The sequence below is a fragment of the Portunus trituberculatus genome, chromosome 38 (assembly GCF_017591435.1).
Source record: "Portunus trituberculatus isolate SZX2019 chromosome 38, ASM1759143v1, whole genome shotgun sequence".
Taxonomy (NCBI): Eukaryota; Metazoa; Arthropoda; class Malacostraca; order Decapoda; family Portunidae; genus Portunus; species Portunus trituberculatus.
In genome coordinates this window covers 13,414,161-13,440,559 of record NC_059292.1, presented here as the reverse complement: position 1 = coordinate 13,440,559, position 26,399 = coordinate 13,414,161, and the positions used below count along the sequence as shown (strand labels likewise).

The 26,399-nt window shown below is 41.6% G+C and overlaps 1 protein-coding gene across 4 annotated transcripts in view; it reads right to left on the bottom strand.

The window, feature by feature from the left end:
• Window positions 1–25,462, bottom strand: part of LOC123514707 (armadillo repeat-containing protein 6-like) — an 84,767-nt gene extending 59,305 nt beyond the window's left edge. Inside the window, exons 1-3 of one of the 4 annotated variants that reach the window (XM_045272772.1) lie at window positions 25,373–25,462; window positions 13,484–13,605; window positions 8,994–9,251 (exon numbers count right to left, since the gene is read on the bottom strand). In XM_045272772.1, the coding sequence (XP_045128707.1) occupies window positions 8,994–9,251; window positions 13,484–13,600 (375 nt within the window). In that variant the 5' untranslated portion in view covers window positions 13,601–13,605; window positions 25,373–25,462. Of the gene's footprint in view, window positions 1–8,993; window positions 9,252–13,483; window positions 13,606–16,054; window positions 16,176–18,154; window positions 18,174–25,115; window positions 25,183–25,372 lie in introns of those variants that run through there. The other 3 variants (XM_045272773.1, XM_045272775.1, XM_045272774.1) reach the window with 3 other exon arrangements.
• Between the last annotated feature and the right edge of the window lie 937 nt (window positions 25,463–26,399).

Here is a 26,399-nt window from a genome sequence, read left to right as displayed (position 1 = left end):
AGAGCTTCTTTAACCTTGTCCTCATCGAAGAGGAAGGCCGAGTCAATAGCTGACTTCCTAAGATCAACCTTGGTAGCAGTCTTAAAAACAGGGGGAAGGTGAGAGAGAATCGCCTCCCATCTCATGGCCTTGACATTACAGTAAGCCCCCACATTTAGCGATCCTATTAGTCTGCCGAAACCATCCCTAAATTGGAATTTCGCCAAATTTGAATACTACTTTAAATAGGGAAAAATACCCATCAGTCATTCGTCCACCCAAAGTCCCCATTTCGAGTCCCATTTACAGCTGCAACATTGCCACCTTCATGAGAATCAGCACTCCCCAAACCACTAGTGGAGGCCATGGTGATAGCAAAACTCGCTAAACAGCAAGGATGGGAGCACAAAAAATTTGTTCACATGCTGGATTAACACACACAATAGCTCAAGTGTCGAGCGGGAATGCCGGAGGCACTGTGGGGCTGACATCACGGCCAAACAGACACGCAATTGGCTCAGAGCGAGCGGGAGGCGGGGCAATTGGCTCAGAGTGAGTGGGAGGCAGGACAGTGTAGCGCAGTACATTCGCTAAATATGAGAGAAAATCACTAAACTTGAGGGCTTGCCTTTTTCCAGACAGTTGCTAAATAAGCGTTTCGCTAAGCTGGATTTCGCCAAATTCGGGGGCTTACTGTAGTTAGAGCAAAAGCCGAATCTTGAGCTGTATCCACCATGACAAACTGAATGCTGTGGAACAGTTGGTCAGCTAAGAGCTTCTCCTGATCTGGTTGTAAAGAGGAAACCAGTCTGTAAAAGGCACCAATAGCCCAGAACAGAAAATGCTGTGCCTCACGTTGGCATGCTAAATACCTTCCAGGCGAGACATATCTGCATGCTGTACCACCACCTGCGGGTCTTTACCCTTAGTGGTGAGGGCATGGGCTAAGTCTGTGTTGAGTTTGGCCGTTTTCCCAGCAAACTCGTGTCCACTGACCCCATAGATCCTCCTGTACCGGCTGGAAGGGTAGTGAGCAAGTGATGGCCGGGAGCCTTCATTAGCACAACGAAGAGCTTTGGTGGTGGCCTGTAGAGAAAAGTCCATTGGCTGTGCCCTGGTAAATCCTCCACCATCCTGACTTCCCCTGGGGGCACTGGGCAATGAGATCCTTCCGCATATCCAAGAGCCTCTGGAAAACACTGGGCAATGTATTCCATCATGGATTGATAGATCGGAGGGGAAAGTCTCTTTGTTAACCCTTGTGTCAGCTTCCTCCTCAGAAGAATCTATGCCGTGATCTTCAAAGTATCCAGAAGAGGGGACTCCTGGCAACCCTGGATCTCCTGATAGACCTCAGCTTCTAGTATGCAGAGAAGATCCTGGATCCTGTAGTGATCCTAGAACAGATCCTGTTGCCTCAGGGTGAGGGGCAACATGGTGAAACTGTTCATGGTGGAAAGAGGCATAGGAGGTGGCGTCTGTACCTGGCGCTCCTGTGTGCTTTGTGGACTGAGAGGGGGCGGGAGGCATGGCATGGATCGCACCCCTCTCAAGCTGTGTGGGATTGACCAAGTCCTCAGTCAAAGCGCCCTGGTGTTGCACAGCTGGATCCTCACCCAGGGTCTGTGGGCGGAGACGTTGTACTGGACACACACGCCTGTTCCTGCCCTGAGCCCATCCTGAAGGAGATCCTACATGTGGAGGATCCAGATCTTCCCCTCAGGACGGGATTGCTTTATCCTCCATGGATGATCCTTAGGGGTCCTAAAGCATTTCTCCCCCTATGGATCATGTGGAGGGACAGCCTGATCTAATCCTAACTCATCCCTGGGTCTCTCCTACTCACGGTTACCCCCCGCCAGCACGTCAGGTAGGAGTGACTTCACACTCTGCCTTGCGCTGAGGCCGGGAGGGGGGTTGGTAGCGGACTGCACCTCACCTTGAACCGAGAGCAAGAGGGCAGCTGTAAGAGAGGTGGTATTAAGAGCTAACCTGCCCTCTTCTTCCTTAGACACCATAGCTGATACCATATCAGGGAAGGAAACATATTTACTGCCTTCCTGAAACCCGAGGAAAGCAGCAAGCTCCTTAAAAAAACTTGAATTATCCCAAGGAGACACTTTGGATCCCGGAATCTGAGAAATCGAATCCTCAGGCCCCACTGATCCAGGCACCAAATCCCTGTCTGATCCTGAAGCAGTGGGGGACAGGACCGCGCCACGAGAATCAGAACATTTGGCAAAAAGCTCCTGAGACTGGCCTGAAGGGTTAGAGGCTTTCTTCCTAGCTTTATAGTCTCGCCTCTTCTGTAAAGTCTGTTGGTACTTACGGGAACTGAGCACCCGCCTGGGACTCCACTCAGCACACTCACGACATCTGTTGTTTACATCACAGAAACCATCACGGCAGACAATACATACAGAGTGTGGATCGTTGTGGGCACTCCCAAGGACTCTCCTGCATCCAGACGAAGCACAGACTCTCCTGACAACATGTGAGGCCGAGGAAAGAGGTGACAAAGAGCCCAGTGGTGAGCCAGTGGCATGGCGGGTTGAGTCCTGGCCGCCGCCGACACCGCAGTCACTGCTACGGACATACTTACCATCACCATAAGAAGGAGAAGGCGACGACAAGCCATCCTGAACTTCCTGATGGTCAGCCATAATTGCAAACAGGTCCACCGTGGAGGAAACAGCTGGGCAAAAAGTGTTCCAAAGCACTGAAAATTTAACTTTTTTCCTCTTCCTCTTCCTGTGTGTGTATATTTACCTAGTTGTAGTTTTACAGGGCCTGGGCTTTATGCTCGTGTGGCCCCATCTCCATATCTACACTTATCCAATTTTTCTTTAAAACTATGCACACTCGTTGCTGACACCATTTCTTCACTCAAACTGTTCCACGTCTCAACACATCTTTGTGGGAAACTATATTTTTTAACATCTCTCAGACATCTTCCCTTTCTCAGCTTTTTACTATGCGATCTTGTGCTTCAAATGTCATATTCTTCTCTTAGGATCAGTTTCTCATTATCCACTTGGTCCATTCCATTGAAACTTGTATCAGATCCCCTCTCTCCCTTCTCTGTTCCAGGGTTGGTAGATCCATAGCCTTTAGTCTCTCCTCATATGTCATCCCTTCAAATTCTGGAACCATTCTTGTAGCCATTTTTTGTAGTCTCTCCAACTTCCTTATGTGTTTCTTTTTATGAGGGGTCCACACTACTCCTGCATATTCCAATCTGGATCTTATTATGGTACTTATCAATTTCTTCATAATTTCTTTGTCCATGTAGTGAAATGCTACTCCAATATTGCTTAGCAAATTATATGTCTCTCTGAAAATTCTATCAATATGGCTTACTGGTTCATTGTTTTCTTCCATCGTCACTCCTAAGTCCTTTTCCTTTTTTACTTTCTCCAGTTCTACTCCATCTCCCATCTTATAGATTCCCACGGGTTGTCTTTCACTCTTTCCCATTTCCATGACATGGCTTTTGTCCACATTGAATTCCATTTCCCACTTTTTACTCCATTCCCAGATCTTATTTAGGTCTTACTGCAGTATTTCACAATCCTCTTTTTGCTTTATAACTCTGCACAGTTTTGTATCATCTGCAAACAGATTTATGTAGCTGTTCACTCCTTCTGGCATGTCGTTTATATATATGAGGAAAAGTGTTGACGATAATACTGACCCCTGCGGCACTACGCTTTCTACTGCTCTCCACTTGGACTTCATATCTTTAACTACCGTCCTTATTTCTCTCCCCTCAAATAATTTTCCATCCATCTCAATGTGCTTCCTTTTAAGCCACCCTTCTCCTCTAACTTCCACAGTAATCTTGCATGTGGCACTTTATCAAACACCTTTTTAAATCCAAATAAATACAGTCAACCCCATCCCTCTCTTTCTTGTACTCTATCAACTATTCTAGAGTAGAAACTCAGTAAATTAGTTACACATGACCGTCTTTTTCTAAACCAAATTTGCTATTTGATATTAATTTGTTGTCTTCAAGGAATTTGATCCATTGTTTCTTTATTATTCTTTCACACATCTTGCATATTACACTAGTTAATGATACCAGTCTGTAATTTACAGGTTCTTCCTTCCTACCGCTCTTATATATGGGAACCACCTCAGCTCTTTTCCGTTCTACTGGTACTGTTCCATTTTCTATTGAGCATTTTATGATGTTGTATATAGGACTTGCTAGTTCTTCCCTAAATTCTTTCAGTATTCTGCCTGAGACTTCATCCGGTCCCATTGGCTTCTCTTCATACAATTCCTTCATTAACTCTTTTATTTCAAGCTTGGTTACTTTAACTTCTTTCATATAGACGGTGTGTGTGTGTGTGCGTATTTACCTAGTTGTAGTTTTACGGGCCTGGGCTTTTATGCTCGTGTGGCCCCGTCTCCATATCTACACTTATCCAATTTTTCTTTAAAACTATGCACACTCATTGCTGTCACCACTTCTTCACTCAGACTGTTCCACGTCTCAACACATCTTTGCAGGAAACTATATTTTTTTATATCTCTTAGACATCTTCCCTTCCTCAGCCTTTTACTATATTATCTTGTTCTATGACTGTCATATTCTTCTCTCAGGATCAGTTTCTCATTATCCACTTGGTTCATTCCGTTGATCAATTTATAAACTTGTATCAGATCCCCTCTCTCCCTTCTCTGTTCCAGAGTTGGTAGATCCATAGCCTTTAGTTCTCTCCTCAAGTGTCATCCTTTCAAATTCTGGAACCATTCTTGTAGCCATTTTTTGAAGTCTCTCCAGCTTCTTTATGCATTTCTTTTTATGGCCTGCATATTCCAATCTGGGTCTTATTATAGTACTTATCAATTTCTTCATCATTTCTTTGTCCTTGTAGTGAAATGCTAATTCAATATTCCTTAGCAAATTATATGTCTCTCTGAAGATATTATCTATATGGCTTATCAGTTGATTGTTTTCTTCCATCGTCACCCCCAAATCCTTTTCCTTTTTTACTTTCTCCAGTTCTACTCCATCTTCCATCTTGTAGATTCCCACTGGTCGTCTTTCACTCTTTCCCATTTCCATGACATGGCATTTGTCCACATTGAATTCCATCTCCCACTTTTTACTCCATTTCCAGATCTTATTTAGGTCTTCTCGCAGTATTTCACAATCCTCTTTTTGCTTTATAACTCTGCACAGTTTCGCATCGTCCGCAAACAGATTTATGTAGCTGTTCACTCCTTCTGGCATGTCATTTATATATATGAGGAAAAGTATTGGTGCTAATACTGACCCCTGCGGCACTCCGCTTTCTACTGCTCTCCACTCGGACTTCATATCTTTGACTACCATCCTTATTTCTCTCCCCCTCAAGTAATTTTCCATCCATTTCAATGTGCTTCCTTTTAAGCCACCCTTCTCCTCTAACTTCCACAGTAACCTTGCATGTGGCACTTTATAAAATGCCTTTTTTAAATCCAAATAAATACAATCAACCCATCCCTCTCTCTGTGTGTGTGTGTGTGTGTGTATTTACATAGTTGTAGCTTTATGCTCGTGTGGCCCCGTCTCCATATCTACACTTATCCAATCTTACTTTAAAAGTATGCACACTCGTTGCAGACACTACTTCTTCATTTAAACTGTTCCACGTGTGTGTGTGTGTGTGTGTGTGTGTGTGTGTGTGTGTGTGTGTAATTCACCACGGTCTCCTACTGGTCACCCAGCCAGTCTTCCCCATTACGGAGCGAGCTCAGAGCTCATAGACCGATCTTCGGGTACGACTGAGACCACAACACACTCCACACACTGGGAAAGCGAGGCCACAATCCCTCGAGTTACATCCAGTACCTATTTACTGCTAGGTGAACAGGGGCCACACATTAAGAGACTTGCCCAGCTGCCTCGCCACGCCGGGACTCGAACCCGGCCCTCTCAATTGTGAGTCAAGCGTGCTAACCACTACACTCTGTGTGTGTGTGTGTGTGTGTGTGTGTGTGTGTGTGTGTGTGTGTGTGTGTGTGTGTGTGTGTGTGTGTGTGTGTGTGTGTGTGTGTGTGTGTATTCACCTAGTTGTAATTTTACAGGGCCTGGGTATCATACTCGTGTGGCCCGTCTCCATATCTACACACATCCAACTTTCCTTTAAAACTATGCACACCTTGCTGACACCACCTCCTCACTCAAGCCATTCCACACCTCCACACATCTTTGTGGGAAACTATATTTTTTCACATCCTTCAAGCATATTCCCTTGGCTATCTTTTTACTATGCGATCTTGTAGTTCTACTTAAGTTTTCCTCTCTCAACATCATTGCTCATTATCCACTTCATCCAGTCCATTCAACAGTTTGTAAACCTGTATTAAATCTCCTCTTTCTCTTCTTTGTTCCAAGGTAGGCAAATTCATTTCTTTTAATCTCTCCTCATATGTCATTTCTGCCAATTCGGAACCATTTTTGTTGCCATTCTCTGCAATCTCTCCAACTTCCTTATATGCTTCTTTTTATAAGGGGACCAAACCACTCCAGCATATTCCAATCTTGGTCTAATTACCATACTAATTAATTTCTTCATCATATCTTTATCCATATAATGGAAGGCTAATCCAATATTTTTTATCAAATTATACATTTCTCCAAACATCTTATCAATATGAGCCTCAAACTGCCCATGGTCTTGTATTATCACTCCCAAATCCTTTTCCTTTTCCACCTTTTTCAACACTACTTCTTCACCCATCTTATATGACCCTCTTGGCCGTCTTCCACTCTTTCTCATCTCCATCACATGACTTTTGCTCAGATTAAATTCCATTTGCCACCTCTTGCTCCACTCCCAAATCTTATCCAGGTCTGCCTGTAAAATTTCACAATCTTCTTCACTCTTCACACACCTACACAACTTCGCATCATCCGCAAACAAATTAATATAACTGTTTACTCCCTCTGGCATGTCATTTATATATACCAGGAAAAGTATTGGTGCCAGCACTGAGCCTTGTGGGACTCCACTCTCCACCACCAACCAGTCCGACCTTGCATCCCTTATTACCGTTCTCATCTCCTCCATCTCAAGTAGTTTTCCATCCACTTTAACACTTTTCCTTTCAGTCCTCCATAAATCTCTACTTTCCATAACAGTCTCTCGTGAGGTACCTTGTCAAAAGCTTTCTTTAAATCCAAATATACACAGTCCATCCATCCCTCTCTTTCCTGTATTTTGTCAACCACTCTTGAATAAAAGCTCAGTAGATTTGTTACACATGACCTCCCTTTCCTGAAGCCAAATTGATGATCCGATAATAACTTATGATCCTCCAGGAACCGTATCCAATATTTCTTTATCACTCTCTGTGTGTGTGTGTGTGTGTGTGTGTGTGTGTGTGTGTGTGTGTGTGTGTGTGTGTGTGTGTGTGTGTGTGTGTGTGTGTGTGTGTGTGTGTGTGTGTGTGTGTGTGTGTGCACGCATGGTCCTGTGAAAGAAAATCATGGTGCCTACAGGGCCACCACAGCTACCAGTCCATCAATTAGCCAGTACTTTAGGAAGTGTCTGCTTGACACCTGCTTGCCAGGGAAACTTTTACCTTCCCCCTATGATGACTCCTGGGTCAGGCCATAAAACTCGCATCTCTCTCTCATCATTCCTTCCACACTTGTATCATGGAAGCAGAAGCCAGTTCAGATAAGCATATAACTGGTTTTCATCTTTCAACTAAATTACTTATAGATCCCCTATCTCCTAGTCATCAGCCAGAGTGGAATAATATTCACTATCAGCATCCTTTGCCTATGTGTAAGTGTAAGAATTAACTCATTCTACAAAACTGATTTTTATATTGACACATGAAAAGGCAGAAAACGAATAATTTCCTCTTCTCTCCTCCTATCGTAGTTGAACTCTTTGTTTTATATATTATACTTGTCTGTTTGTTAGTATGTAAATGTAATCAGCACACAATATAATGAACACTACAATAAAAAAATCAAGAAAGACTACAATGTCTGAAATACAGAAAGTTTGTTGCATACTCTGCCAGCAAGCCCATGTAAATATAGAGTTTTTACTTTTTTTTCCAATTACACTTTCAGTACTAAACCTCAGTCTATGATTTATCCTTCATCCTTGAAGAACTGACCATAAAATTTACATAACTGCACTCATGTTCTCTAACATGTATTGGGAGGGTTTCACTTCCACAGTTTTATTAGACAGAGTGGAGTCAAAAGGTTTTCATCTCATCAATTCTTCTCCTCTGACCGACTGTCTTCAGCCTCTTTCTCACTGCCAGAATGCTGCATTTCTTGCTATATTCTATCACAATTTTTATGCCAAATGCTCTTCTGATCTTGCTAATTGAATGCCCCCTCCTCCTGCAGCCTCACTGCACAAGGCTTTCTTTTTCCTCTCACCTGTATTCTGTCCAACTCTCTAATGCAAAAGTTAACCAGTACTCTCAATCATTCATACCTGTATCCATTAAACTCTGGAACTCCCTATCTGATTCTGCATTTCTAACTTCCTATGACTTGACTTCATTGACGAGGGAGGTTTCAAGACATTTATCCCTTTCTTTTGGTTAACTCTTCTGATCTGCATAGGGACTGGCAACTAAAAGGGGGCTTTTTATTTTACTCTTTATGCTATCCTTGGCCACTTTTTCTCCTCTTAAAAAAAAACAAAAACAAAAAAAAAAAACACACACACACAAGTGCAGTGCAGTGCTGCCAAATGCAATGTTGCTCTATTTTGTGATAATGTCAAACAATTTGTCTTATACAGCAATCTGCATGTGTTAAAAGGCCTTGCTGTTATTATTGTTGGATATAGCAATTTATCCTCCTGCCCTAACTTCTCAATCATCATGAATGTTCATTGTATACAAATATGAAACTGAATGTCAATATGTACATAACAACACTAATTTGTATGAAACTTTATATAGTAATCCTTCCATCTGTTTTAACTTCTTTGATGTGAAATACAAATACAAAAGAACAAAAAAGCATCATTTGGTACCTGGCATTGTTTGACGAGTTTGAGGAGTGTGTCATATGCACCATTGTTGTTGGCAAGGACTCGATGGGCCACAGACACTCTACAGGCTGTGGTAAAGGTAGCCAGAGGCTCTTTCACCTCTTCTAGGCTTGGAGAACCATTATCAGCTGCAGCCACAGCAGTCTTCAACTGACCCAAGGCTATAAGGATGTTGTGTTCAATACTCTTCTTGTCAGCACTCAGCTTTCCGTCTTTCACAATGATGCCAAGGTGGACTCCCTGGTGATCATAGGACAGGAAAAGATATATCTTTATTATAAACAAATACACACATACACAGACACACGTGACCACATGTATACACACACACACACACACACACACACACACACACACACACACACACACACACACACACACACACACACACACATAAGGAAAGAAAATCCAGATATTGTATGCCTGGCTGAAACAAAACTAAATGAGGCAATCAAAATAGATTTGGATAATAGGTATAATGTATGGAGAAGAGACAGAGTGGGTAAAGGAGGAGGAGGAGTCATGATTATGTTAAGGAAAGAGATAGTGATAAATGAAATGGAATGTGGGGAAGAAAAAGCAGAAGTATTGTATATTAAGATGCATATTAATAAAAAAGAGATAACAAGCATTGTAACATATGTGCCACCAAAAACAAATTCATGGACCAATCAAGAATATAAAGACATGATAGATGACACAATAAGGAGTCTAATGAGAATCATTAAAGAAAGGAGAAAAGTGATATTAGTAGATTTCAACTGTAAAGAAGTGGACTGGGAAAATTATGAAAGTGGTATGGGGGAAGAAGCCTCGGGAGAAAGATTCTTGAACCTAATGATAGACAATATGATGGACCAGAGAGTAAAGGAATGCACAAGATTCAGAGGAAATGACGAGCCGGCGAGATTGGACCTAGTTTTTACAAGGGGTATACAAATGAATGACGATATAAGATATAAGTGCCCATTGGGAAAGAGTGACCATGCAATATTAGAAATAGATATAGAAGAAGAAAAGGAAGATAGAGACGATTCATACAAAGGAGACCGATTAAATTACAGAAAGGCTGATATTGAGAATCTCAAGAACTATTTTAAAACGTAGACTGGGAGGAGATGGAAAACTCAGAGACAATGCAAGACAAATATAACTTATTTTTGGAAATATACAAAACAGGAGTCAGGGAATATGTCCCAAAATATAGACCAAAAGAAGAAGGAAAGAAAGATTGGTTTAATGCAAGGTGTGCTAGGGCAAAGGAGAAAAGAGATGGAGCATGGAAAAGGTGGAGGAGAAATAGGAATCCAACAAATAAGGAAAACTTCAAGGCAGCGAGAAATGAATATGTTAAGGTGAGGAAGGAAGAGGAAAAGAACCTTGAAAAAGATATTGTCGAAAAATGTAAGGAGCAACCAAAATTGTTCTATAGATTCATAAATGGAAAAATTAGGCAAAAAGAAACAATAGAAAGGTTAAAAGGAGAGAACGGGATGGTGAAAGACCCAAAAAGTATGGCAGAACTATTAAATAAAAAATTCCAGGAGGTCTTTACTAAAGAATCCAAATTTGAGAGGTCACAGGGTAATAGAGAGACAATCTATATGAAAAAGATTAAAGTAACCAAGCTTGAAATAAAAGAGTTAATGAAGAAACTGAATGAAGAGAAGGCAATGGGAGCGGATAAAGTCTCAGGCAGAATACTGAAAGAATGTAAGGAAGAACTAGCAAGTCCTATATACATCATAAAATGCTCAACAGAAAATGGAACAGTGCCAGTAGAATGGAAAAAAGCTGAGGTGGTTCCCATATATATGAGCAGAAGGAAAGAAGAACCTTTAAATTACAGACCGGTATCACTAACTAGTGTAATATGCAAGATGTGTGAAAAAGTAATAAAGAAACAATGGATAGAGTTCCTTGAAGACAACAAATTAATATCAAATAGCCAATTTGGTTTTAGAAAAGGACGGTCTTGTGTAACTAATTTATTGAGTTTCTATTCTAGAATAGTTGACAGTACAAGAGAGAGAGGGATGGGTTGACTGCATCTATTTGGATTTAAAAAAGGCGTTTGACAAAGTGCCACATGCAAGATTACTGTGGAAGTTAGAGGAGAAGGGTGGCTTAAAAGGAAGCACATTGAGATGGATAGAAAATTATTTGAGGGGGAGAGAAATAAGGACGGTAGTTAAAGATATGAAGTCCAAGTGGAGAGCAGTAGAAAGCGGAGTGCCACAGGGGTCAGTATTGGCACCAGTACTTTTCCTCATTTATATTAACGACATGCCAGAAGGAGTGAACAGCTACATAAATTTGTTTGCGGATGATACGAAACTGTGCAGAGTTATAAAGCAAAAGGAGGATTGTAAAATACTGCAAGAAGACCTAAATAAGATCTGGGAATGGAGTAAGAACTGGGAAATGGAAGCCATGTCATGGAAATGGGGAAGAGTGAAAGACGACCTGTGGGAATCTATAAGATGGGAGATGGAGTAGAACTGAAGAAAGTAAAAAAGGAAAAGGACTTAGGAGTGCCGATGGAAGAAAACAATCAACCAGTAAGCCATATTGATAGAATTTTTAGAGAAACATATAATTTGCTGAGGAATATTGGAGTAGCATTTCACTACATGGACAAAGAAATGATGAAGAAATTGATAAGTACTATAATAAGACCCAGATTGGAATATGCAGGAGTAGTGTGGACCCCTCATAAAAAGAAACACATAAGGAAATTGGAGAGGCTACAAAAAATGGCTACAAAAATGGTTCCAGAACTTGAAGGGATGACATATGAGGAGAGACTAAAGGCTATGGATCTACCAACCTTGGAACAAAGAAGGGAGAGAGGAGACCTGATACAAGTCTATAAATTGATCAACGGAATGGACCAAGTGGATAATGAGAAACTGATCCTGAGAGAAGAATATGACATCCGAAGCACAAGATCACATAGTAAAAAGCTGAGAAAGGGAAGATGTCTGAGAGATATTAAAAAAATATAGTTCCCCGCAGAGATGTATTGAGACGTGGAACAGTTTAGATGAAGAAGTAGTGTCTGCAACGAGTGTGCACACTTTTAAAGTAAGATTGGATAAGTGTAGATATGGAGACGGGGCCACACGAGCATAAAGCCCAGGCCCTGTAAAACTACAACTAGGTAAATAGGTAAATACACACACACACACGTGCCCGGTAGCTCAGTGGTTAGAGCGCTGGCGTCACAAGCCAGAGGACTGGGGTTCAATTCCCTGGCCGGGTGGAGATATTTGGGTGTGTCTCCTTTCACGTGTAGCCCCTGTTCACCTAAAGTCTGACCAGCCTTAATTTACAGCCGTGGGGGGGCAAGCGTCTCTGTACAGTGTTGCCACGTTTTCACTACTGTTGTTCTGTTAATCTCTCTCTCTCTCTCTCTCTCTCTCTCTCTCTCTCTCTCTCTGCTTACCTTTGATTCTTTAGTAAGTCATTTATAATTGTGTATATATATATATATATATATATATATATATATATATATATATATATATATATATATATATATATATATATATATATATTATTATATATATAAGCATTATTGTATATACCTACTATTTTGTAAAAATAGAAACTACACATTAGCTTACAATTATGAATGCGATTATGCCTCACCCTTGAAATTACTGTAAAAGCCAGTAAATGTGAGCATTTTATCTTATAATTATAGCAACTTCTCGTACTACAAGGTGAGGCTATTCGGCCTGGCCAGGCTGGGTTCATCAGTATTGCCGCCACTCACAAGACTTCTACTATTTTCTTTTACTTTGGATAATAGATTATTTCTTTTTTCCATGCTCATTATCTTATATCTGTAATGCTGATATTATTACACACCCTAAACATACGCTAAGTACCATTATAAGTTACTACAGTTGATATCAGCAACACTGTTGAATATGTATGCCATGTTTGTATGGTACTATATAGTTTTTTTTTTATGCATATGATGGTTACTGTTGATTCAGCCATCTTTATACACAAGTCGAAATTTTATATATCTGAATTGATGGTATTTGCGATGCCTTGTACACCAATAACTTCCATTTCACATCACATTTTTTGGAAACGTGGCAGCACTGTAGAGCTCCCCTCGCCCCACCATAGCCGTAAATTAAGCCCGGTCAGACTATAGCAGTGAGTAGGTACGGGACGTAAATCGAGAAGTTGTGACTCTGTTGTCCTGGTGTGTGGTGTGTGCTTGGTCTCAGGCCTATTCGAAGATCGGAAATAATGAGCTCTGAGCTTGTTCCATAGGGTAACGTCTGGCTGTCTCGTCAGAGACTGCAGCAGATCAAACAGTGAAATACACACACATACATACACACACACACACACACACACACACACACACACACACACACACACACACACACACACATGCGCAATGTAAGTTGTGCAGGCAAGTACCTTAGTTTTGCAGACATACACACCTGAGCATCAAACTCATTCTGGGCATCCACATGAGCCTCATCAGCTGATAATTCAAAGTCAACACAGTTCTCCAACACTACGCTGTCGTAAGTCTCTTGAGACACTACCTTAGCCATGGTACCTGTGGAAAAAAGAAGTACAGGCAACCCCCGCTTAATGAAGGGGTTACGTTCCTAAAAAACACTTCGTTAAGTGAAACTTCGTTAAGTGAACCAATTATAACAAGTTTAACCCCTGATCTGAACTTCCATTGAGAGTAAGCAAAGCGAGAGTGCATCATAGTAAAGGGAAAGGTTTAATGAAAGTAAAAATTATGAACTTAAACATTTAGGTAGTTTAATTTAAGTCATTATAATGTACACTAATGTATGTATGTACGTAACTTTATAATGTTGATGATCTTAACTTTATGAAGGGAAGGAGAGTGAAACGGGAGATACACTAACCGGCAACCTGTGGAATGTAAACAAAGTGCGCATCATGGTACCGCATACAAAACTTATGTACCACATTTCCACAGGGTTTTCCATTTTATCCATTGTAGAGTCACGAGTTCAGGTGGTTCTTTTAGCTTTCAATGAAGATACGGTCTCACCAGCCTTCTTAATAGAGTCTGCTGACTTGAAAATAGTAGACAGTAGATGGAGTCAAGATGGTGGCAAGCAATGTTATTAGTTTTCTTGCCTCTCTCGTGTCTGTGAATAATACCCAGCTTCACTTCGAGAGTAAGACACTTCCTAGTCTTCTTAGGAAAGTTAGGCCACATTGCAGGGCGTTTTGGTGGTAAGTTGAACTAGGGAAGATGAGTTGCTGGTGACGCTGTAATGTTTTGACTGAGGAGTGAGTGGTGCGCGTGATCTTGATCTTGATCTTGATGCTACAGGTGATGCAGAATTTCTTCTGAGTCAGGCCTTTGTATCGGCAGCGCCTGTGTTGTCCACGAGAGGCTTGATCTTGATCTTTATTCTACAGGTGTCTCAGGACTTCTCCTGAGGCAGGCCTTAGTACCAGCAGCTCCTGGTGTATTCAAAAGCCTGTCAGCTTGCATGAAACGGTGGGGCTTTCAAATTTGGAAAAAATTACCTGGATAAAACTTCGCTAAGGCGAGTTTGGTGTTCGTTAAACGAGCAGATGGTAGTAAAAATAAACCTTTGTTGTAGCGAAATTTCGTTGTGTGAACCTTCGTTAAACGGGGGTTACCTGTATGTACCTAAACTGAAAATTTAAGATAGATATAAGGAAGAATGGTTTAATAGAAAATGTGAAGAAGAAAGAGATAGAAGAGATAGAACATGGAAGAAATGGAGAAAAGACAAACGTCCAAGGAAGTGGCAAGACTATACCAGAGAAAGGAACAACTATGTTAAAATATGGAGAGGAAAAGATAAACTATGAGAAAAACATAATAGAAAAATGCAAGGAACAGCCAAAGATCTTTTATAGATATATAAACAGAAAGTTGAAAAATAAACACGAAATAGAGAAACTAGTTTATGAAGATAATGAATACAGTGATGAATTGGAAGTGGCAGAAATAATGAACAGACACTTTCAAGAAGTTTTTACAAGAGAAAAAAATCATTAACTATGAAGAACTAAGAAATAAATCTCCTCTGATGAGTGATATCGTTATTTCAGAGCAGGAAATAATGATACAATTAAGAAATTTAGTTGTAAGAAAACACATGGTCTAGATGGATTTGCAAATTGGATATTGAAGGAGTGTAGAGAAGAGCTGGCAAATAAGGTATACAATACAATAAAATGTTCTATTGAAAAGGGAAAAGTACCAGAAGACTGGAAAAAAAGTCAATATTGTGCCAATACATAAAGGAGGAAACAAAGGAGGAAATAATGAGAACCCAACAAATTACAGACTAGTGTCCCTAACAAGCACAATAGCTAAAATATGTGAAAGTGTGATCAAAGAAAGATGGACCAAACATTTGGAAGAAAAAATATAATTAATGAAAGACAATTTGGTTTTACAAAAGGAAGATCATGCATAACAAACCTTATATGCTTTTATTCTAGAGTCATAGACATAACACAGGAAAGAGATGGATGGGTTGACAGTGTATTTTTAGATTTCAAAAAAAGCATTTGATAAAGTTCCACACAAAAAATTAATAAGAAAACTTGAAGATATAGGGGGAATAAAAGGAAAATTGCTGGAATGGATGAAGGATTTCCTAACTGGAAGAACTATGAGTGACAATTAGAGATAAGGAGTCCACCTGGAAGGAAGTTATAAGTTGGGTTCTGCAAGGTTCTGTGTTGGCCCCAATTATGTTTGCAATATACATAAATGACATGGACGAAGGAGTAGAAAGCTATATGAGTTTCTTTGCAGATGACGCAAAACTTTTGAAGAAAGTTTGGTCGTATGATAATGGTAGAACTCTACAGCAGGACTTAGATAGATTATGGGAATGGAGTAAAAGATGGGAGATGGACTTCAACATTAAGAAATGTAGCATAGCCAATGAAATTTGGGAAGAGCAAAAATAGGATAACAAGACTATAAACTTGGAGAAGAGAAGATTAAGAAGGTGTAAAGCGAAAAGGACCTTGGAGCTTTTATACGCCATGGTGCAGTGGAACCATGCGTGCTTTGGGGTCCGAGGGATCTCCAAGCGCACGGGTTCGAATCCTGTCCACGGTCCGAGTGTAGGTTGGGCTTCCTCACTCGGGGCAATGGTTTCCTAGTGGGTGGGCTTTGAGATAGGAGGTATCCTAATAAAAAGTATCCCCTTTAGCCCATAAATTCCTGTGAAAAGCCCACATGGTATATATAAAAAAAAAAAAAAAAAAAGGAAATGTCCCCCAATAAACATACAAATAAAATTGTTGGTGAGACCTACAACTTACTGAGAAATATTAGAATTGCATTCATATATTGATGAAGACATGATGAAAAAGTTATTGGTATCCTTGATCAGACCATGACTGGAGTGTGCAGCAGTACTGTGGTCACCTAACATGAAGAATATCAGGAAAATTGAAAGGATACAAAGAGCAGCCACCAAACTGGCCCCAACCTTGTCAGCTCTTATGTATGAAAAGAGACTGGAGAGACTGGAATTATCAACATTGGAGCAGAGAAGAGAAAGAGGCGACCTGTTGACCGTCTACAGAATAATTAATAATATGGAGCTTCCTGATAGGATCGACCTGCTGAACAGGGACAGAAGGGACACAAGAGGACATGGATTAAAACTCAGAAAAGACAACTACAGAAGAGACTTCAAGAAAAACAGCTTCCCCCATACAGTGATAGATTTATGGAATGGACTGGACAGAGAGGTGGTGTGTGCAAGGTCTATACACGACTTTAAGAGAAAATTAGACACTGTGAGATACAGAGACAGGACAACAAAAGCCTAGGCTCCCCTCCCGTAAAATACAACTAGGTAAATACACACACACACAAACACAACTATTTGATGGGAGAGGAACAAATAATGAAGATTTAAGAAAAGATCTGAGAGTGATTATACAAGAAACTCTGAGCCCCGAAAAATGCATCTTGATGTAATTATCATCTTTCATTGTGACTTTTTAGGAAGGAAGTATAGTCTACCCTTACCCTTCGCACCACTAAAACACCTCCACACCATCACACTATCCAAATGTTTCACAGTCCTGATGGATATCAAGGGTCATATCAGGACTGAGCCTTCTCACCACCTTGGAGCCTCCCTAACAAGTCGGAACGGGCTCTCATTACTTAACACCATTTTCTTCCATTGATGCAGTGTCCAGTCCTTGTATTTCTTACAAAAGTTGGCCCTTTTATTCCTCGTGGCCTCTGTAAGCAGCGGCTTCTTTAGGGACGGATTGGCATGGCAGACCAAGATCTTTTTGGAGGAGATGCTGGATCATGCAGACAGCAACATCTTGCAACAGCTCTGAACCCTTCTTCAATTCCACTGCTGTTGTTGAAGACTGCTATTTCACCCCTCTCTTTAAAACCTCATCAGTTCTATGGGAGGTCTTTCTTGGGCCCCAGAGCTTGGTTTTCTTTGTGGAACTTTACCCTCAGGGAGCACCATGGCAGCTTTCTTCAGCTTGTAGAATGACACTCTGTTCATATTAAAATCTGCAGCTATGCACTCCCTGTTCAAGTAGGGTGAGGGCATAGGTCCTTTCTTTCACTGAAAGCTTGGTATGGCCCATTGTGAAGATCAGGAGCCATGTAGTACAACATCAAAATCGGTGGTAAAGTGTAAAAAGGGACACTGAAGAGCAGAGAAAATGCGACCCTCTCACACTGAACTCTGGAGGAACACTGAGGCATGAGCACTTTGTTAGTGAACAATGGAGGCAGACGGGCTGTAACCCGCCACGTCATCCCAAATTCCTGGAATATGTCCACTCCAACATATGACATCCAAATCAGATTATACCCTTTCCTGGTGCTTAGAATTTGCATCAGCTCATACCCAAGAACTTGGCTTGCACCTGTGCTATCAGTGGTGCCACACCATTGTGTTCTTTTCCAAAGCCTCAGTCACACCTAAGCTCACCCTCAATCTGGATATTTACATAATAAACAAACAACCATGAAAAGAAAAATACACAAACATACATATAAGTGCAACAACTTTCCCCTTTGACTACCATTATGAGACTTGAGGCAGAGACAAACAGGTCTGTGGCTTACTCACCCAGTTGGGCTGTTTCTTGTCAAAGTTGGTGGAAAAGAAACAATAGTTGCATCTTGGTGGTTTTTGGGCCATTATTTTTTTTGCATATGGGACTGATTGACTTCAAATTAATACAAAAGAAAGATTGGATAACATGGAGAAACTTTAGTCTCTTTTCTCGAGGTTAACACTTACAAATCAGATAGAAATAAGGTTGCAGAGTATCAAGCGAGATTCTATATCAACTTCCAAAAACTTGCTTCGGCAAAAAAAAAAAAAAAAATATATATATATATATATATATATATATATATATATATATATATATATATATATATATATATATATATATATATATATATATATATTAATGAAATTTGGGAAGTATCAAAAAAAGGCACATAGCCATGCTATTCTTGTTATTGTGATGGCCATCCTATTCTTAATCTTGATCTTTGTGCTAGCATCCTTGCCAAAATCAACCTTACCTATATGACACTTCTGCACGGTTAGGATGCTTGTAACAAGATCAAGATGAAGATGACCTCATTAAGTTGGGAGGCAGTGGCATAGTGGATAAGGTGGTGAGCGTGGGATCGGGCAGACGTCCACGCATACGTTCGAATCCCACCACGTGGTTACACTCAAGATGAGCTTGGGCGGTGATATGGGCCCTAATATGGGTACCACTATAAATAAAATTGCCTACGCCACTAATGGGCAGAAGCTGAACAGCGCTTCCCATACACTCTTCAAGTGTGCCTACAGGCGCTATAGGCCTTACTGTAAAAAAAAAAAAAAAAAAAAAAAAAAAGTATGTAAAGGTAACATGTCCAAAGGTGGCTACAAGGTGATGGATAAGAGCAAACCAGGGGCCAATATCCGGGGCATCCGTGAGGCGGTGATGAATTCCCTCCACCAGATGGAGCCCGAAGACCTGGTGGTGATAGAGGGAGGAGGAAACGGGCTGGAAGATATAGGAGGACGGGAGACAGTTAGGGTGATGGAGGAAATAGTTAGAGTGGTGGAGCGCAAGGTACACAGGAGGCCCTTGATGATGTGTATCCCTAAGAGGTGGGACAAGGAGCATCAGGCTTTTGGTCGGGAGAGGAGATGGGTGAATGGAAAATTGGTAGGAAGGCTGGAAGACTGGAAATGTGACGGAATGCAGTTGTGGGAGAAGATGGACTGGAGACAGGTGTGACCACAGGATGGAGTGCATATGTCCAATATAGGAAAGGTGTGGGTGGCCTGGAACCTGGTGGAGTGGGCTCAGCGATGGGAGGAAGGTAAGAAAGAATAGGATAGAATCCAAAGAGGAGGGGTGGGTGTTTTTATGAGAGAAAAGGAGGACAGAAGCATAAAAGAGAGCAGGCTACCGAGAGAAAGGAACCTGCGGCAAAAGAGTGTGCGAATGTGAAAGGAAGAGGAGGTACCCACAGGGCGTCAGGATGCATGAAGATTGGGTGTGTGAATGTGAGAGGATGGGGCACTGGGAAATTTGAGGACGTGTCTAAGGAGCTGGAAGAGTGGCATTTTGACTTAGTCAGAATGACCGAGACACCTGAGGGATGATGTGAAAGTGGATGGTAGTGAGTATGTGATGATTGGAAAGGGACGGAAGATGCAGGACAGAGTAGGAGGAGGGGTAGCTATTATGTATAGGAAGGAAAGGAATTTAGAGTAGAAAAACTAGATGTAACTAGATGTAGGAAGCTGTGCCATGAGTGAGGATATTCTAGCAGTGAAGGTAGAGTGCACAGGTGAGCATAGGAAGTGTGAAAGTTTGGTGGTGATTGTAGTATACATGACAGTAGAGGGTGACAGAGTAGTGACAGAGAACAGCAGGAAGTATGGTATTCTAAGAAAGATCGTGGGAGAATGTGCTGAAGAGAGAGTGATTGTTATGGGAGATATGAATGCACATGTAGGTATACTAGGCAAGCAAATGAACAGGAATGGAGAAATGCTTGACGGCTTTGTAAATGAGATGGAGTTGGAGAACCTGAATGAGACCCTGGCTGAAGGACAAGTGACTTGGTGTGCGAGGAACCAGGAGTCTGCGATTGATTATATGTTAATGAATAGGAGAATGCGTGAGATGGTGGACTGCATGTGGATTGACAAGGATGGAATGATTGACATTGTCTCAGACCATAACATGCTGGTGTTGGAGTATAAGTTGAATGGGAGACAGAATAGGAATACAAAAGCTAAGAGGAGAAGGTAGAGGCTAAGAGATGCAGGATGGGAGAATTTCCAGGTAGACCTGAGTGAGAGATGCTGGGAAGATGAAAGCTTGAATGATGTGGATGAATTGAATGATAGATTTGTTGAGAATGTGAAGAACGCAGCTGCCAGCCAGATAGGGTATGTGAGGATGAGTGCCAGAAAGCACATGTGTAAGCCGTGGTGGAACAATGAGGTTAGGGATGCCAGGAGAGAGAGAAAGAGATTAAATAAGGTGTGTAGACAGCTGAGAAAGAGGAGGCATGAGAGTGAAGAGGCAGAAAGTGAGTACCAGAATGCATGGACAGCATATGTGAGGCAGCAGCGAGTGACGAAGCGAAAGATAATGAATGCCAAGGGTAGGTGTGAGAGAAGCGTGATTCAGTCCCTCAGAGAGAAAGGCGTGGAAGGTGGCAAAGAATGGTATAGATTCCTGAGGGGTGAGGGGATGTCTGACCATGAAAATGTGGAGAGCCTCAAGGTGAATGGGACAGTGGTGACAGACAAGGAAGAGATGAGAAAGGTGATCAAAGAGTTCTGGGAAGAGATTGGAGGTGTTGGTGAGGTATTTGATGTTAAAGAAGGGTGTGTGACACTGGACATGGATGAATTGAATGATAGAATCAGCAGAGAGGAAGTGGAGAAATGTGTGAAAAGGCAAAAGAATGGTAAGGCAGCAGGGCCGGATGAGATACCATATGAGATGTACAAAAATGGAGGAGAAGTTCTGATTGATAGGATGACTGAGCTCTTTAACCAGGTGTGGGAGGAAGAGAGAGTGCCAAGAGTGTAGAATGAATGTAGGGTGACTCTGTTTCACAAGGGAGGATACAAGAGTAAAGATGAGTTGAAAAACTACAGGCCCATTGCATTAGTGAATACAGTGGGTAAAGTGTTCAGTGGTGTGCTGAATGAGAGATTGTGTAAATGGATTGAACAGACTGGAGTGCTGGGTGAAGAACAGAATGGTTTCCGTGTGGATAGGAGAGCTGAAGACAACATATTTGTGGTGAATGAGCGGATTGAGAGGAAAAGGAACGAGGGTAGTAAATTATACTTGGGTTTTCTGGATATAGAGAAAGCGTATGACAGGGTGAATAGAAGAATGTTAGGCAGAGTCTTAGAAAAGATTGGACTGAGTTCAAAGATATTTAATATAGTGCAAAGTATGTATGTGGACACAAGAGCTAGATATAGACTAGGAGACATAGAAACAGACTGGGTAAAGAGTGAGAGAGGAGTCAGGCAGGGTTGTATTTTGTCACCAACCCTCTTCAGTTTATATACAGAAGAACTGGCTGCCAGAATGAGAAGGATGAATGCAGGAGTAAAGGTGGGGAATGATAGGGTATGTGTGCTCTTGTATGCAGATGATGTGGTAGTCATGAGTGAATCAGCAGAGGAGCTCCAAAGTCTCCTGGATGTTGTAGATGGCTATGGAAGAGACTTTGGGGTGAGATTCAGCAGTGAGAAGAGCAAGGTGATGGTTGTGAATAGGTCAGATGATGAAAGAAACTTGGTGTGGAGACTGGGAGAAAATGAGGTGCAACAGGCTGAGGAATACAAGTATCTGGGGATGTGGATGAGTCCATATGGCTGTGTGAAAGCAAAGAATGAAAAGATGAGTTTGGTGAACCAGTGGGTGGGTCGGCTAGGAAGTGCAGCAAGGATGAGAGCCAGCAAGTATGATGTGCTGCGAGAAGTTTGGAAGAGCGTGGCTGTTCCAAGCATCATGTATGGTATGGATGTGATGACGTGGAATGAAAGTGAATTAGAGAAGCTAGAAATAGGACAGAACAGAGTAGCAAGAATGGCTCTAAATGCACCAGGGTATGCAGCAATAGAGGCATTAAGGGGAGACATGGGATGGAGTACCTTCAGAGAGAGGCATGTGAAGGCAACACTGAGATTCAAGGCTAGGCTAGAACGAATGAATGATGCAAGAATAGTTAGGAAGGTGTTTCTATGGAACGTTAGGAATAGCAGGTGGGGGAAGAAGTGTGTCAGGATGGTAGTGAAGAGTGGTCTGGAAACTAGTTGGGCATTCCAGCGAGTTAAGGGGAAGCATGTTGAGAGTGACTAGAGCATGATTGTTGGAAATGGAGATAGTTCAGACTAGGATGTAAGGAAGTGGAAGAGAGAGATAGACAGAAGGGTGAAGTGTATTGGCTAGGATGGAACAAAAGAGTACTCTGGAGTGGTATAGGGAGAAAGAGGCCCCAATGTATGAAAAGTGGTATGATGGCAGCCTGGGGGGTGACCTCCTCTTCCGAGCTAGGGCACAGTGCATGAATGTGAATGCAAGGAGTTACAGATGGTCAGAGTCCCGCAGCAAAGTGTGCCAGATGTGTGACATGGGAGAGGACGAGACAGTGGAGCATGTGATGCTGGAGTGTGTGAAGTATGCCAGAGACAGAAATGAGATGATGCAAGTGGTGCTGAGGGAACTGGGGGATGCCAGGGTGGAGAAGACTGGAAGGGAATGGATGGTGTTGCTGCTGGGACTGTGTGGATACACGAGTGAAGGGATGATAGAAGTTGTCAAGGAGTTCCTGGAGAGAATGTGTAGTGCCAGATGCAGGGATTAGTAGTATTAAGGATGGTGTCTGGTTTAGGTTCTTGCCGCCTTTTTCTTTTTATGCCCTAAAGGAGCTGCCGATACTAAGGCCTGCCTCAGGAGAAATCCTGGGACACTTGTAGAATCAAAATCAAGATCAAGATCATTAAGATTCAAGGCTAGGTTAGAACGAATGAATGATACAAGAAAAGTTAGGAAGGTATTTCTTTGGACTGTTAGAAATAGCAGGTGGAAGAAGAAGTGTGTCAGAATGGTAGTGAAGAGTGATCCGAAAACTAGTTGGGTATTTCAACGAGTTGAAGATAAGCATGTTGAGAGGAGAGTGACTGGAGCATGACTGTTAGAAATGAAGAGGGCCTAGAATGGGATGTAAGGAAGAAGAGCAAGATAGACAAAATGGTGAAGTGTATGGGACTGAGTGAATGGAGGAATATGTTGGAACAGAAGAGTACTTTGGAGTGATATATAGGGAAAGAAGCCCCAGTGTATGAAATGTGGTACAATGGCAGCCTGAGGGGTGACCTCTTCCAAGCTAAGGCACAGTGTATGGATGTGAATGCAAGGAGCTACAGGAGGTCTGAGTCCCAGAGCAAAGTGTGCCAGATGTGTGACATGGGAGAGAATGAGATGGTGAAGCATGTGATGCTGGAATGTGTGAAGCATGCCTGAGACAGGAATGAGATGATGCAAGTGATGCTGAGGGAATTGGAGGGTGCCTGGGTAGAGAAGACAGAAAGGGAATGGATGGTGTTGTTGGGACTATGTGGAGAGACAAGTGAAAGGATGATTGAAGCTGTGAAAAAGTTCCTGGAGAGAGAGTGGAGTGCTAGAGAAATCCTAGAACAGCTGTAGCATCCATATCAAGATCAGGGCTTGGCCTGACACCTAAGGTTACACCCTACTGACATCCCTTGCGATAATCAATTGACCTGTGGCTCATGTCATGCCTTCAATGTACCCCCTTCATTCAGATTCTTCAGAGCTGACATTCCCTCCAAAACATTAGAGGGATATGGGCCAGCTGGATGAGCAGTGGCAAAGATTTGTGACAGTGGGCCAGCTCAAGACAAGTGTTAGACAACACTGAAAAAATCTGATTGACTGTTCACAGCAACAACAATGCCTCAGGGACAAGGGATTTTAAGGCAATAAGGCAGTATGTTCTCAGTGCTGCCATAAAGGAAGTGTATGTATGTGTGCATAATACACTCATCACCACTCCACAATCTCGCTCCCTCCCACCCACCTTTAGTTACTCCCCCACCACTGCCACGACTGATTGAATGTTCTGCCTCACCTATTGAACCTTTATAATTCAGATGTCTCATATTATTGCCATTCTATATCCATTTCATTGTAATAAAAGTGATATTAGAGGATTTCTTTCTTGGAATGAATAAATCAAGTTCCCATTGATTTCAATGGGAGTAAAAATCTTTTTTATCCAAATCCTGAGTCAAGGAACAGATTAAAGATGTATTCCGGTGCATCATTGTACTGCCAAATAATGCAAATTCACACAGAACTTTACTTTGTCCTTGAATAGAAGATCCAGCCCATTCGTGCAATCATGAAACTATGTATGCGAACTATTTTTTGTTTTTTAATTAAGGAAAATGTTTCTTAAAAGGAAGTCTTTGAAGAAACACTGACCACAGGCAGACATGGCAACTGAGTGAATGCAGAGCTGCATGATTTTTCTTAATATTTACCAACCATTTTCTTTGTGTTTATTGTTTTAACAAGTTTCTAAAAGTTGATATATATTGCACGATATTTTGCAACCTTTATTCTACCTGACATATAAGCATTAACCTCGGGAGAAGAGGATAAATTCAGCTTCATATCAACCTAGTTTCATTTTGCTTCAACAAGTTTCTGGAAGCAAATAGATATTGCATAGTATCCAACAACTGAGGTTAAATTTTATCTCATATTTTCATTCTATCTGCTTGTCGAAAAAGGGTGGGTGAAGATGTGAAGGAGCAAGACAAAGGAACCAGTTAGCCAGTGACGTGGGTGTGAACCAGGGGTCAACTCACACACAAGACAGTATACCGAATACAAAGAATACAACACACTAGTTGCGCTATACATGACACACACATATCACCGACACTAGTCCCACATAAACTGAGGAAGCAAGAATGTGTGTGTGAGAGGTATGTCACAAACCTGGGCCTAACTGCCTTAATGGCGGCCCACAAGGAAGCAAGAAGAAAGGCGCACTAGATATACAAGAACCCTCCCCAACACACACACACACAAAAAAAAAATGGATTACATACTATGCTGTTTTGGTTTTACTTTCCTTTAACCTCCTCTAGCAATTCCTCCACCTGTCCTACAGTCCTCCCACGCCTCGTATCACAGCTCATTCAAGTTTAGTTAGGAGTAAATGGAGGATGGATAATCAAGGTAAAAGTTCTTACTTTAGAAAGTGACAGGTGGTGTTGCAGCGGCGGCCACTCTCAAAAGTGTTGCCTATTCGATGATTCTTTAACTTCGGCTCGGCGAGGTCTTTACCTTGATCTTTACCTTGACTGGCTCTTGGATCCCTAATATATATATATATATATATATATATATATATATATATATATATATATATATATATATATATATATATATATATATATATATATATAGAGAGAGAGAGAGAGAGAGAGAGAGAGAGAGAGAGAGAGAGAGAGAGAGAGAGATACATTTGTTGCTGCATTAATAATTGAATACAACAAAGGAGGAGGATGGACCTTGCCATCCACCCCCTGGACAAAGACAAAGGCGGGTTCACACGTACCAATTTGCGACTGATATTTTACGTACGTATAGTTTCCGACTCATCCCTTCTAGTCGGAAAGTGTCACATATACCGACTGGAAAGTATCGACTAGTTGACGCCTTGGGAAGTGATTGTGAACAAGCAACAGCTAACCACCAAGATGTTTTCCTCCAGTGACAATGCTGAAGCTGTGGTTGCTCTTCTTTTGACGTACCGGAAGTCAACAGAAAAGAAAATGCCTGTGGATACGTCTCTGGCCAAGTAGAAGGAAAGAAAGGAGTGTCTACGACATTCTAAATTAGCCTACTTTTGTCATAAGAAAATTGTTAATTTTCTGATTATACTCAATTGCGATCAAATTAAATGCTGACAAGTCTTCAATTCTCACCTCCAACAACACCCTACATTGAGGAAAACAGTTCTTTTAGAGTGGCAGCTATTTCATCGAAAGACGATTTGCACAAGGTTTTTTTTTTTTTTCCACTGTATAGTTAATTTCTGGTGTCCCAGATGTGTTCTTTTTCTCTCACCAACTCTAACATCTTCTTCTATATATCTGGAGACCACATATTCAAAACTTAAGGCCGTTTCACACTGGATACGACGCACACGAAGCACGAGGCGCTAAGCTGCGTGGCTTAAAATCACCTCAGAATCAATGTATTTCCAATAGGAGT